The sequence below is a fragment of the Cetorhinus maximus genome, chromosome 25 (assembly GCF_964194155.1).
Source record: "Cetorhinus maximus chromosome 25, sCetMax3.hap1.1, whole genome shotgun sequence".
NCBI lineage: Eukaryota > Metazoa > Chordata > Chondrichthyes > Lamniformes > Cetorhinidae > Cetorhinus > Cetorhinus maximus.
In genome coordinates, this window is record NC_135903.1 from 5112908 (window position 1) to 5125871 (window position 12964).

Here is a 12964-nt window from a genome sequence, read left to right on the forward strand (position 1 = left end):
CTTTGGGTTTTGCTCTCTCCTGTGAGGACAGACGGAGCTTCAGTGCTTCATCCAAAAGACGGCGCGTCTGACAAAAGCCAGTGCCCCTTCCAGCCAGCCTGGATTATGTGCTCGAGTCACTGGAGTGCCATTCGATTCCATGATTTTCCGACATGGAGGCAAGAGTGCTGCCAGTGATCCAAGGGTCGTGTCCTAAAGCAAAAGATATTAGGTCCATTTCTTAACTGAGTACGCGTCAGGAGCAGGATGCTGCAGAGTAAAGCTCCCCACAACGTGGTGCTAACCTGAAGTGTCTCAGCCCCAGTCTTGGAGCACTTTGCGCTGCAGCACTGTGACATTTCCTGCAGCAGCCCTCTGTCAAAGTGCCAGTGAACTGTGCAGTGTTGTGCTGTGTGTCCTTCGCAACTGCTTTGGAAACGTGCATAGTCGTTTCACGCCAGCCCCTCGCAGCCAATAGCGAGGGCTGCCTGTGTGGGCCGCCTTGAAATCTGGTCTTAGAAATAACGGCTAATGTCTATCCCACTGCTTTATCTGGGCCCTTTAGGTGTTAAGTTGTTTTGAATCCAGCATCAAACACCTTCCATTTGACAACATAAACCTAATTACAACAGTGCTACCACATGGAAACATCACCACCTGGAACTTCCCCTCCAAGCCACTCACCATCCTGACTTATCACCGTTCCTTCACTGTCGCTGGGTCAACATCCTGGAACTCCCTCCTTAACAGCACTGTGGGTGTATCTGCACCACATGGACCGCAGAGGTTCAAGAAGGCAGCTCACCACCACCTTCTCAAGGGCATCTAGGGATGGGCAATAAATGTTGGCCTAGCCAGCGACACCCACATCTCATGAATGAATAAAATAAACACATCTTGGGAATGCTGTTAATTTTGTTAACCTCCAAGCACGAGGTAACTAGGTTGATTGAACAGGCTCTTTTCTGTAGCAGAGGTAGTCTGATGGAGGGTAGGATAGATGAAGAGAAGATGTTTCCAAAAGAAGATGTTTGGGAGACCAAAGCAAGGGACCATAAATGTAATATAGTCGCTAACATATTCAGTAGTGAATTCGGGAGAAACCTTTTTATCCACAGGGTGGAGAGAATGTAAAACTTGCTAAACAAAAACAGAATTACCTGGAAAAACTCAGCAGGTCTGGCAGCATCGGCGGAGAAGAAAAGAGTTGACGTTTCGAGTCATGACTCGAAACGTCAACTCTTTTCTTCTCCGTCAATGCTGCCAGACCTGCTGAGTTTTTCCAGGTAATTCTGTTTTTGTTTTGGGTTTCCAGCATCCGCAGTAGTTGTTTGTTTTTATCTCTATGTAAAACTTGCTGCTGGAGGGAGTGGTTGAGGTAAATAGTGTAGATGCATTTAAGTGGAAGAAAATGAAGCAGCAAGGAACAAAAGGATGTGCGACTAGTGAGATTCAGTAAAGGAAATAGGAGGAAGCTTGTGAGGCGCATAAACACTGGGTTGAATGTATTTTTTCTGTGTAAATTCTATCTAGGTTAAGAATTCAAGCTGAGCATATCATATCAGTAAAATGAAGTTCATTATCTTTTGCTTACCTGGCTGGTGTTGGAACAGGATTTTTTATTCTTTTGTTTCACTCCTTAGGAATGCTTGACTCCACCCAGATGTGTCAACATGAGCTCCTCAGGGGATCAGGTCCGGTCCAGCCTCTAGAAACGTCCTCAATTCGTGAGTGCTAGAATACCCGGTGTTGGTGGTATTTGGATGCCAGGCAGCCATGAATGGTGATGAGAAGGCGCTCCCTGCTCCCCAAAGGACATCCACTCTGACAAGAAGCAGCAGCAATGCATCATCAAAACCCACCAGCACTCGCCAGGTAGGAGCTTCTCTCACTCCCTCTGTGCTCTTTATTCTTTTTTTTAACATGGAAGCGCTTTTTGACTTTAATAAGAAATATTACGGACAAAAAGAAGAGTGCAAAATCTGGGAACTGGAGATAAAAACTGAAAATGCTTGAGGTCCAAAATCTGAAGAGAGAGTGTTATTGAAGCAGATTAATGTGTTGGGCAGAGAACTTTTGTCCAAATACGTTTCTAACAAAGACTTGCTACCCAAAATGCTAACTGATATGTCCAGTTTTTGGCAGCTCACCTGTGTATCTCCATTTTCTTCAGATATTATGGATTCTTTTGCCCTAGTGAAAAGGTATGGCATGTTTTGCAGTAATGTTGAAAATGATTGTATTTGCTCTCCCTTCCCCTCTTGTTACCCATGACAACCGTGTGGATGGTGGATTGGGAAGTTTAATTCACGAGTTGTTATTGGCATTATTGGATTTTGGATTGGAAGACTTGTAAGCTTTGGTGACCCTAATGGACACGTGCATCTTTCACTGCAGCATGTTGGCACAATGCACCGGGAATGTCGCTGCAACTGAACCTCTTGTTCATTCTTGGATAAAAGGGGATTTGTTGCTCAATAAGTAAATAATGGGCGTCCACTCAATCTCCCCATCTCTCTCGAAGGCAAATGTAGAATTAAGTCAATTCACAGTGGCTTCAATTTCTCCCTATTATGGGGCAGATCGTTCTTGTCACCCCCGGTGTTAGCCAAGGATGGGCTGTCATCTGTCTTTTCAGACACAGGACAACCGACCGATGGTTCCATTCTGAATGGGAGGGTTTTGCACTTGGAGTGATGCTAATTTTTGGTTACATAGCCCCATGTCCCAGCTCTTAATGTCTGCCCAGGCAAAGGACACAGTAAATAAAAACAGAATACTGAGGAGATCTGAAATAAAAACAGGACGTGCTGGAAAACTCAGCAAGTCTGGCAGCACCTGTGGAGAGAGAAACAGTTAACGTTTCAAGTCGAGTATGACTTTTCTTCAGAACTGAGAGGTAGGAATCTGGAAAGGGAGGGGGGATGAGCAGGTGGAACTAAAGAGAAGGCCAAGGATAGGTTAGAGGGCGGGGAAGATTAAATGACAAAGATGTCATGGGGCAAAAGGCACAGGGAGTGGTAATGGTAGATTTAAAAAAACAAATCATTGCTGAAGAAAGTTAGCTGTTCGGCTAGGGGGAGCATCACCACAGTACCTGCTGAGACATCAGGAGAGCCCACCTGCATTTTTGTAATGTTTGCTATACAGGGTGTTGTTTATACAGCAGATGCTTTCTTGCTTCTTTAAATTCTTGTGACATTGAAACGTTCTCTCAGGATATTTTGTTGTCCTGAACTGCAGTCCAGCAAAGGCTGCCATATCTTGATTGATTTTTTATCTGATCCCAAAATAGGAGGAAATAAAGCAGCCGAGGCATTCGGCAAAGTTAGGCAAATGTAACCAAAGTCATAAGCATGAACCGCTGTGCTACTCAAGTGTTGCGTCGTGTGTTTCAGAACTCGGAGAACTGGGAGGTGATGGAGGAGCCATCGGGAAACAGACGTGCTTCCCTGGATCTCGAGAGGCAGGAAGGATACCTGTTGAAGAAGAGGAAATGGCCTTTGAAAGGCTGGCACAAGGTTAAGGTCTTATTGTTTCTTCCAAAGGCTGTACTGCTAAGCTCCCGGTCCTCGACTACCTTCTTAATCCTGATTTTTAAAATCTCCCCACTAAAATTTCCCCACCCTCGAGGCACCTATTTAATGTTCTTTCTTTGTCTGCGAGAGTAGGATTTCTGACTAGCCTCCCATATTTTACCCTCCATAAACTTGAGGTCATCCAAAATCTACTGTCCATGTCCTTACTCACAGCAAACCCTGTTCACCTATGAACCCTGAGCTTGTTGACCTGCATTGGCTCCCGCTTAAGCAATATCTTGGTTTTAAAAGTCTACTCCCTCCCTGGCTTTGTCTGTCATCTCTGTAATCCCCTTAAGCGCACAACTCAGATAACTGCAATTCTGGCCTCTTACATAGAAACTAGGAGCAGGAGTAGGCCATTCGGCCCTTCAAGCCTGCTCGCGCCATTCAATATGATCATGGCTGATCCTCTATCTCAATGCCATATTCCCGCTTTCTCTCCATATCCCTTAATGCCCCTAATATCCAAATATTTATCAATTTCTTTCTTGAATATACTCAGTTACCTGGCCTCCACAACCTTCAAGCTAGAGAATTCCACAGGTTGACCACCCTCTGAGTGAAGAATTTTTTCCTCATCTCAGTCCTAAATGGCCTGCCCCGTATCCTGAGACTGTGGCCCCTGGTTCTAGACTCCCCAACCAGGGGAAACATCCTCCCTGCACCCAGTCTGTCTAGCCCTGTTAAAATTTTATACATTTCAATCAGATCCCCTCTCATTCTTCTAAACTCTAGTGAATACAGGCCCCGTCGAACCAATCTCTCCTCATACAACAGTCCTGCCATCCCCAGTATCAGCCTAGTGAACCTTCGCTGCACTCCCCCTATGGCAAGCATATCCTTTCTTAGATAGGGAGACCAAAACTGCAAGCAATACTCCAGCTGTGGTCTCACCAAGGCCCTGTATAACTGCAGTAAGACTTCTCTACTTCTGAACTCAAATCCTCTTGCAATGAAGGCCAACATACCATTTGCCTTCCTAATTGCTTGCTGCACCTGTATATTTACTTTCAGTGACTGGTGTACAAGGACACCCAGATCCCTTTGTACATCCACATTTCCCAATATATCACCATTTAAATAATACTCTGCCTTTCTGTTTTTCACACCGAAGGTTATAACTTCACATTTATTCACGTAATACTGCATCTGCCATGTGTTTTCCCACACGCACAACTTGCCTAAATTGCCCTGAAGCCTCCTTGCATCCTCCTCACCACTCACAACCCTGCCCAGTTTTGTGTCATCAGCAAACTTGGAAATATTGCATTTGGTTCCCTCATCCAAGTCATTTATATATTTTGTGAATAGCTGGGGCCCAAGCACTGATCCCTGTGGTACTGGTCACCGCTGATCAGCTACCACTAGTCACTGCCTGCCACCCAGAAAAAGACCCATTTATTCCCCCACACAGTTTCTGGTCTGTCAACCAATTCTCAATCCATGCCAGTATATTACCCCCGATCCCATGTGCTTTAATTTTGCCCACTAGGTGCTTATGTGGGACCTTATCAAAAGCCTTCTTGAAATCCAAATACACCACATCCACTGGTTCTCCCTTATCAATTCTACTAATTACACCCTCAAAAAAACTCGAGTAGGTTAGTTAAGCATGATTTCCCTTTCATAAACCCATGCTGACTTTGTCTAATCCCGTTAATGCTTTCCAAGTGTCCTATTACCATGTCTTTTATAATAGACTGTACTGATGTTAGGCTGATTGGTCTGTAATTCTCTGTTTTTTCTCTCTCTCCTTTTTTAAACAGTGGGGTTACATTTGCCACCCTCCAATCTGTAGGAATTGCTCCAGAGCCTATAGAATTTTGGAAGATGACCACCAATGCATCCAATATTTCCAGGGCCACTTCCTTTAGTACTCTGGGATGTAGATTATCAGGCCCTCGGGATTTTTCAGGCTTTAACCTAGCACCATTTTTTTAACTAATACTGATTTTCTTCAATTCCTCCCTCTCACTTGACCCTTGGTTCCCTAACATTTCTGGGAAATTATTTGTCCTCTTTTGCAAAGGCAGAACCAAAATATGTGTTCAGTTCTTCTGCCGTTTCTTTGTTCCCCATTATAATTTCCCTCATTTCTGACTGTAACTGACCTATGTTGGTCTTCGCTAATATTTTCCTCATCACATATTTATAGAAGCTTTTACAGTCAGTTTTTATGTTCCTTGCAAGTTTACTGTCATACTTCATTTTCCCCTTCTTAATCTTTTTGTCCACTTTTGCTGAATTCTAAACTGCTCCCAACCCTCAGGCTTGCTGCTTTTTCTGGCAATTTTATATGTCTCCTCTTTGGATCCAATACTATTCTTAATTTCTTTTGTAAACCATGGTTGAGCCGCCTTTCCTGTTTTATTTTTGTGCCAGACAGGAATGAATAATTGTTGTAATTCATGCATACATTCCTTAAATATTAGCCATTGCCTACCCACTGTCGACCCTTTTAGTAAGGTTCCCCGATCCATCATTGGCAACTCACGCCTCATACCCTCCAAGTTCCCTTTATTTAGATTCAGGACCCTAGTTTTGGATTCAACTTATTCACTCTCCATCCTAATGAACAATTGTATCATTTTATGGTCGCTCTTCCCCAAGGGACCCTGCACAACAAGAATGTTAATTAATCCTTTCTCATTGCACAATACCAAGTCTAGGGTATCCTGCTCTCTAGTTAGTTCCTCAGCATACTGGTCTAAAAAACCATCACATACACACTCCAGGAAATCCTCCTCCACAGTATCATTCCTAGTTTGGTTAGTACAACCTATATGTAGATTAAAGTCACCCATGATTACAGTTGTACCCTTATTGCATGCATCTGTAATTTCCTGCTTAATGCCTTCCCTTACATCTCCATTACTGTTTGGGAGCCTATAGACAACCTCTACCAAAGTTTTCTGCCCATTGGTGTTTCTTATCTCCACCCAAACAGATTCCACATCATAATTTTCTGAGCCAATATCCTTCCTCACTAGTGTGTTGATTTCCTCCTTTACTAACAATGCTACCCCACCTCCTTTCCCTATTTGCCTGTCCTTCCTAAATATTGAATACCCCTGGATGTTCAGTTCCCATCCTTGGTCACCTTGCAGCCAAGTCTCCGTAATTGCAACTATATCATAACCGTTTATATCTATTTGCGCTGTTAATTCATCTACTTTATTGTGAATGCTCCGTGCATTAAGATACAATGCCTTTAGACTTGTCTTTTTAACCTTGTTAATCATCTTAGCTTTATTTTGCACGTTGACCCCATTTGTTTCTCGCCCTTGTTTTTTCTGCCTTCCACTTTTGCCTCTTACTTTTCTGTCTTTCGTTTATATCCTTCTTTCCCCCTCCTCTGTCTCCCTGCCCAGGTTCCCATCCCCCAGCCTTGGAATATTGCTGATTTTAATTGCTCCACCATTGGTGGCCAGCCCTTCAGCTGCTGAGGCCCTAAACTCTGGAATTCTTTCTCTACACCTCTCCATCTCTCTATGTCTCCTTCCTCTTTTTAAGACATTCCTTAAAAGCCACCTCTTTGACCAAGTGTTTGGTCAGCTGCTCTAATATTTCCTTTTGTGGCTCGTGTCAAGTTTTGATAGCACTCCTGGGAAGTACCTTGGAACATTTTATTATGTTAAAGCTGCCTCATTGGTACAAGTAGTAACAGTAGCGGTGTAGCCTAGGCTAGAGGTTTCTCCACTGATGCTGTTGATAGTAAAGCAATGCTGGGTGGGGCTAGTGCTAATGGTATTTCTTTTCCAATCCCTCCCTTCTTTTCTCAGTTCATTCTGCTATTGCGAAGCCTAGTTGTTCAGTATTGTGGATGGGAACCAGTCAAAATCCTGGTGAGGATGGTTAAAATTGAACACCAGTGAGCAATGGTTTGACTTAAAACCTCCCAAATGGGAGTCAGAGCCTTTAAGCTCCCTCTTCCTCCTTGTTCTTCTGTGAAAAGTTATTTGAACACATTTTAATTGCACTCTTTTAGAAAGGTACCTTACCTACTGCCCCCTGGGATTATTTGCTTGTTTTCCATTTGTTAATTTAAAAAGTCTTTCAGCATAGAGATCCTCAGGATATCCTCAATTTAAAGAAATCATTGTTGGGATGTCGAGGGCTCAACTGGAATAGGATTTTGTTCAGCCTCCATCCCTCCCCTGTGAACCGATTGATGGTCAGGCAGATAGATGCAATGGTCAATGTAGTACTGAGTAACACAGAGTAGCACAGACCAAGCAAGGTCCATCTTTCAACCCTGGATGAGTTTGCTGTCTTAGGCAGGCCAGGAGTCGGAATTGTTATCATTAGCCCCCCGCTCCAGCATTAGAAGGGGCCGGGGTGAATTCTAGAATGTAGGGCAGGGTTGGGTGGGAGAGGTGGAAGTGGATGTGGGCGTGGGAGATGAAATTAGCTAAGGTTACCACTCCTGATCATTTCTTACGAACCCTCCTGGAAGCTGCACTCGGCATGAGTGGGACTAGTGTCGGGCTTGGCGGTGATGCATTCCACTGTTAAATAGCTCACTGTCTAGCTTCACATATGAAGTACACTTACATTGGAGAGGTGCTTGGATTGCTGTAATTACCTATGGGGCTATACCCTGGCAAGAGCTGCCACCTTCATTTGAAGAAAGGTAAAAATGAAGGGAAGCTTTGTTTTCCAAAGTGAAAATTAGAATTTTCCTTTTCGTATCTTTTTCAGAGATATTTCATCTTGGAAAAGGGGATTCTCAAGTATGCCAAGACTCAGCAAGATGTAAGTAGCTCTTTTCCCCTGGCTTGTGCAAGCGGTACAATGGAATTCATTAAGATAATTAAGAACTGGGCTGCTGTGTGTAAACCTTACACCTGTTAACATCACAGATTCTAAGAGGAAAACTCCATGGCTCAATCAACATCGGCCTCTCCGTAATGTCCATCAACAAGAAATCCAAACGCATCGACTTAGACGCGGAAGAGAACCTCTATCATCTGAAGGTAAAATTATGTTGACTTTTTAACCTCCACAGGCTCTGCAACACATAAGCTTGCTGTAGTTTGAAATGTGTTTGTTTTTTATATTCGCCCTTGGGATATGAGCTTTGCTGGAATTCATTGCCCACCCCTAACCACCCTTGAGAAAGTGGGCGAGCTGCCACCTTGAACTGCTGCAGTCGATGTGGTATCAGTATACCCACGGTGCTTTATTGCTGTAGCAGTTTGGTACAGCTAAATGGCTTACTAGGCCATTACAGAGGACAGTTAAGAGTCAGCCACATTGTTGTGGATCTGGGGTCACATATCAGCCAGACCGGGTAAGGATGTCAGATTTCCTTGACTGGGGGACATTAGTGAACAAAATGGGTTTTTATGATAATCGGGCAGTTTCGTGAGATGGCTTTTTATTCTGGGTTTTATTAATGAATAGAATTTAAATTCCCCCAACTGCCATGGTGGGATTTGAACTCGTGTCTGTGCATAACTCCAGGCCTCTGCATTACTGATCCAGTCAGATTGCCGCTGTGCTAACTATGGTAACATCCCTCGGTTGACAGTTGTTCAGCCCAGTGTGAATCTGAGGTGTGTGGGGTCAGGTTTTGGTCTCAGTCCTGCGCTTTGTCCTCTGATCTGAACCGGGGCAGTAGACAGAGGCGCTGCTTTTGAAGTTGGGTCCAGAAGAGGAAATCTGCTGTTTAAATTGTGCGAGATCATTGGGCAAAACTCCCAATTGGCGAGCATTCCTTTTTGGGTTCACACGTACGGTTTGCTGTAACTTGGGATTGGAACTGGAGGGTGCCTAGTGCCTGTAGAGCTTGGCTCCATGACTTGGTGTCTTGGGTGCAGAGAGAGAAGTCTCAAAATAATTTTCTCACCTAGAAAGGTGTATTTTTGATTTTAAAAGGAGTGAACGTTTACAGGAAGATTAACATTTTATTCAGTGGGGGTGTGAAAGGAATTGAATCTGAACTGAAGCTCGAGAGCTGGAAACCATTTGGTCCTCGGAGCTAGGTTGGGAATAATATTTTGGTGGTTCTTAGCTGTTTTTAGTGTGGCAAAGATGTTTAACATTGATGAGCATTGCTGTATTAAAAGTCATAGCAGAGTCTGAGTTCATGCAACTCCCGACATACTTAGAATCTCAAGATGAGGAAGACCAGCCAACACATTCTGGCCTGACCACTCAGCAAAACATAATAACTCAGCATCTGACAGCCTTTTAAATGATTCCAAGGTTTGGATCACTACTGACCTACACGGGGGTGCAGTCCATGTGATGTCCGCTCTCCTTGTATAAAAACCTTCCTGATATTGATGCTAAATTTGAATTTGAACCTACTGCATTGTCTTTTTTTTTAAGGCTGTTTCTGAGCACTGGCATTTAACCTGATTTGAGTTTAGAATTTTACTGTTTCCATCTTTTAACAACCCCCAAGCAGCTCCCCAATTCTGTGATTCTGTTGCTGTCCGTTGTGAAGCCTGTGTTTTGTAGAATCATACAGTGCAGGCTCCTTCGGCAAGGTCAAGGCTCTTTCGACAGCGCCTACCAAACCCATGACCCCCTACCCGCCTAAGGCAGCAGGTAGATGGGAACACCACCACCTGGAAGTTCCCCTCCAAGTCACTCACCCGCCTGACTTGGAAATATATCACCGTTCCTTCACTGTCGCTGGGTCAAAATATTGGAACTCACTACCTAACAGCACTGTGGGTGTACCCACACTACATGGGACTGCAGGGTTTGAGAAGGCAGCTAATCACCACCTTCTCAGGGGCAACTAGGGATGGGCAATAAATGCTGGCCCAGCCAGCGAATCCCACATCCCGTGAATGAATTTTTTTTTTAAGAGGAGGCCATTCGGCCCGTTGTCACTGCTGGCTCTTTAGCAGAGCTGGCTGGTTAGTCCCACTCTGCTGCTTTTTCCCTACAGACCTGAACATCTTTCCTTTTCAGGTATACATTCAATTCTCTTTTGGATATTGCAGGTGAAACTGCTTCCACCACCCTTTCAGGGTGTGCATTCCAAATCACAACAATTCGCTATGTTTTTTTAAAAAAAATTCCTCCTTTTACCCCTCTGGATATTTTTTTTGCCAATTATCGTAAATCTGTCCCCTCTGGTGACTGATCCTTCTGCCAGTGGAAATGGGTTTCTCCCCATCTACCAAAGCCTCTTGAGGTTTGCTCGTCACCCAGTCTGCCATGGAAAGTAAAACAAATAAAGAACGCTGGCAGCGAGGAAACAATCAGAGAGAAAAATCAAGTGAAGAAAAAAACGTGAAATTCATAAATACAAGAAGTGAAACAAAAAATGAAAGTGCCTACATTTTCACTTATTCTTTCATGCCCTTGTCTTCATTACTAGAGGAATGTATACAAAAACAATTAAAGTTATGCCAAACCTTCATAAAACACAGGCTAGACCTCTGCTGGAATTTGTGTTCAGCTTTTGGCACCGCTTCAGGAAGGAGGTCAAAGTCTTGGAGAGGTGCACGAGCGGTTCAGCAGATTGGTACCAGGGGTGAGAGACTTCAGTTAAGTGGAGAGAATGAAGAAGCTGTTCTCCTCAGAGCAGAGAAGGCCAGGAGGAGATTCTACAGAGATGTTTAAAATCTGGAAGGGTTCTGACAGAGTTAATAAAGAGAAACTGTTTCCAGTGACAGGTCAGTGTCAAGAGGACAGCGAATTGAGATAATTGGCCAACAAAAATAGCGATGATGTGAGAAAACACGTTTTTTTTTTAACTTGGCTTGTTATGATCTGCCTGAAATGAGCTGCCTGAAAGGAAAGCAGATTCAAAAGGAGCTTTCAGAAAGGAATTTGTTAATTTTTTTTCCCTTTCATGTATCTACAGGGACCGTGGGGGAAGAGCAAGGGAGTGAGGTTAATTGGATTGCTCGACTAAAGAGCTGGCAGAGGCACGATGGGCTGAATGTCCTCATTCTGTGCTGTATCACTCTATAGTATATGAAGTGGAAGTAAATACGCCTCATTAGTACAGTTACAATGCTCAGTATAACTGCTGTTTGTCTACCTGTGGTTCTGTGTATTTGGCCAGTTACAAAAAAACAGCTCCACCATGCAAAGGAATAAATTAGGTTGAAACAATTGGGCTTTTAGCTCTTGCATTACTGACTTCTCAGCACTGGTGAAATCTCAGTGGGTGTTTGTGATGACTCTTTATTTTAATGCTGGAAAACACTAGACATAATGTTTGTTGTGTTGTTGCAGGTGAAATCTCAGGAAGTGTTCAGCGCCTGGGTGTCTAAGCTCTGCTACCATCGACTGTTCCAGAAAGGTGACCCTGTTAAAGTTCCTTATGGAGCAAACGGATATAACTTTTCCATCTCTCCAACAGCAGAATTCCTGTCGGCCAGTACCATATTACCTCTGTGCAGCAAGGTATGTCACTGTAGTGCAGCTGCACCTCCATTGCCTTGGATGTGTTCGTCTTCAGTTCTCACTGTGGTCTGGTTCCTAGAACTTGATCGTGGTCTAACGGAGAAATCGTGTTTTGGATCCTTCTCTGCTTTAATGCTGCCAAGACCAAAGACATCCGCATTGGGTTGTGTTCATTTAGGGATGGGGTAAAAGCACCTGCTTTCCCTCCCTCCCCCTTTCTCTCAATGGTGCGCAGTCTGTTTACTCTTAAGTTGAGCTTCAAACCTCACATCCTAAGCATCAAAAAATGTAAGTTTCCTTGTAAACTGCTTGTTTCATAAGAACATGAGAAACAGGAGTAGGCCATTCAGCCCTTTGAACCTGCCCTGCCATTCAATAAGATAATGGCTGACCTTCGACATTAACTTCATTTCCCTGCCTGACCTCTCTAGCTTCTAAAAATAATCAAAGCTGTCAACCTCTGCTTTGAGTATACTTATCGACTGAGTGCCCGCAGGACGCTGGGGTAGAGAATTCCAAAAGACAGAATGTTTTGCCCCTTGGGCGGACACGTGCCTGACCCGAACCGGAGAACAATAATGTGCGATGACGTCGGGTGAGTGTCCTGACGTCATCACGGCACCTGCACGATATTTTACATGGCGGGCGCACACGGGTACCGGAGTGATGCCCGCCATTAATTAACAGGCCACTTAAGGCCCTTAACAGTCCAATTGACTGTGATTTTTTTCCTTGTCCATGTGATTTTTCTGCCCTTTGCACAGGCAGGCGGCCAGCCGACATTTCACAAACCTCATCCATGGGCCGGATAAGAAGGGTCAGCAGCGTTGCCAGTGGGAGGAGTGAGCAGTTTTGGAGATAGTTTGCAGCTGGTTGCTTATTGGTACTTGGCAGCTTCATCTCTGTTCGAGGCTTCACTTAAGGACTCATTGCTGTCTGCCAGGCCCCCGGAGGATTCAGACCATTCAGCCTAGGTGTCAGACAGGCTTCCCTTAACCTGGTAATGGGGATTGTGGTCTCCGCTG

At 44.2% G+C, this 12964-nt stretch overlaps 1 protein-coding gene across 4 annotated transcripts in view; it reads left to right on the forward strand.

Moving 5' to 3' along the window:
* Positions 1–12964, forward strand: part of osbpl7 (oxysterol binding protein-like 7) — a 98135-nt gene that overhangs the window by 28137 nt on the left and 57034 nt on the right. For all 4 annotated transcript variants that reach the window (XM_078529325.1, XM_078529326.1, XM_078529322.1 and 1 more), the window contains exons 2-6: positions 1623–1854; positions 3378–3500; positions 8262–8315; positions 8423–8536; positions 11769–11939. In XM_078529325.1, the coding sequence (XP_078385451.1) occupies positions 1756–1854; positions 3378–3500; positions 8262–8315; positions 8423–8536; positions 11769–11939 (561 nt within the window). In that variant the 5' untranslated portion in view covers positions 1623–1755. The remainder of the gene's footprint in view (positions 1–1622; positions 1855–3377; positions 3501–8261; positions 8316–8422; positions 8537–11768; positions 11940–12964) is intronic.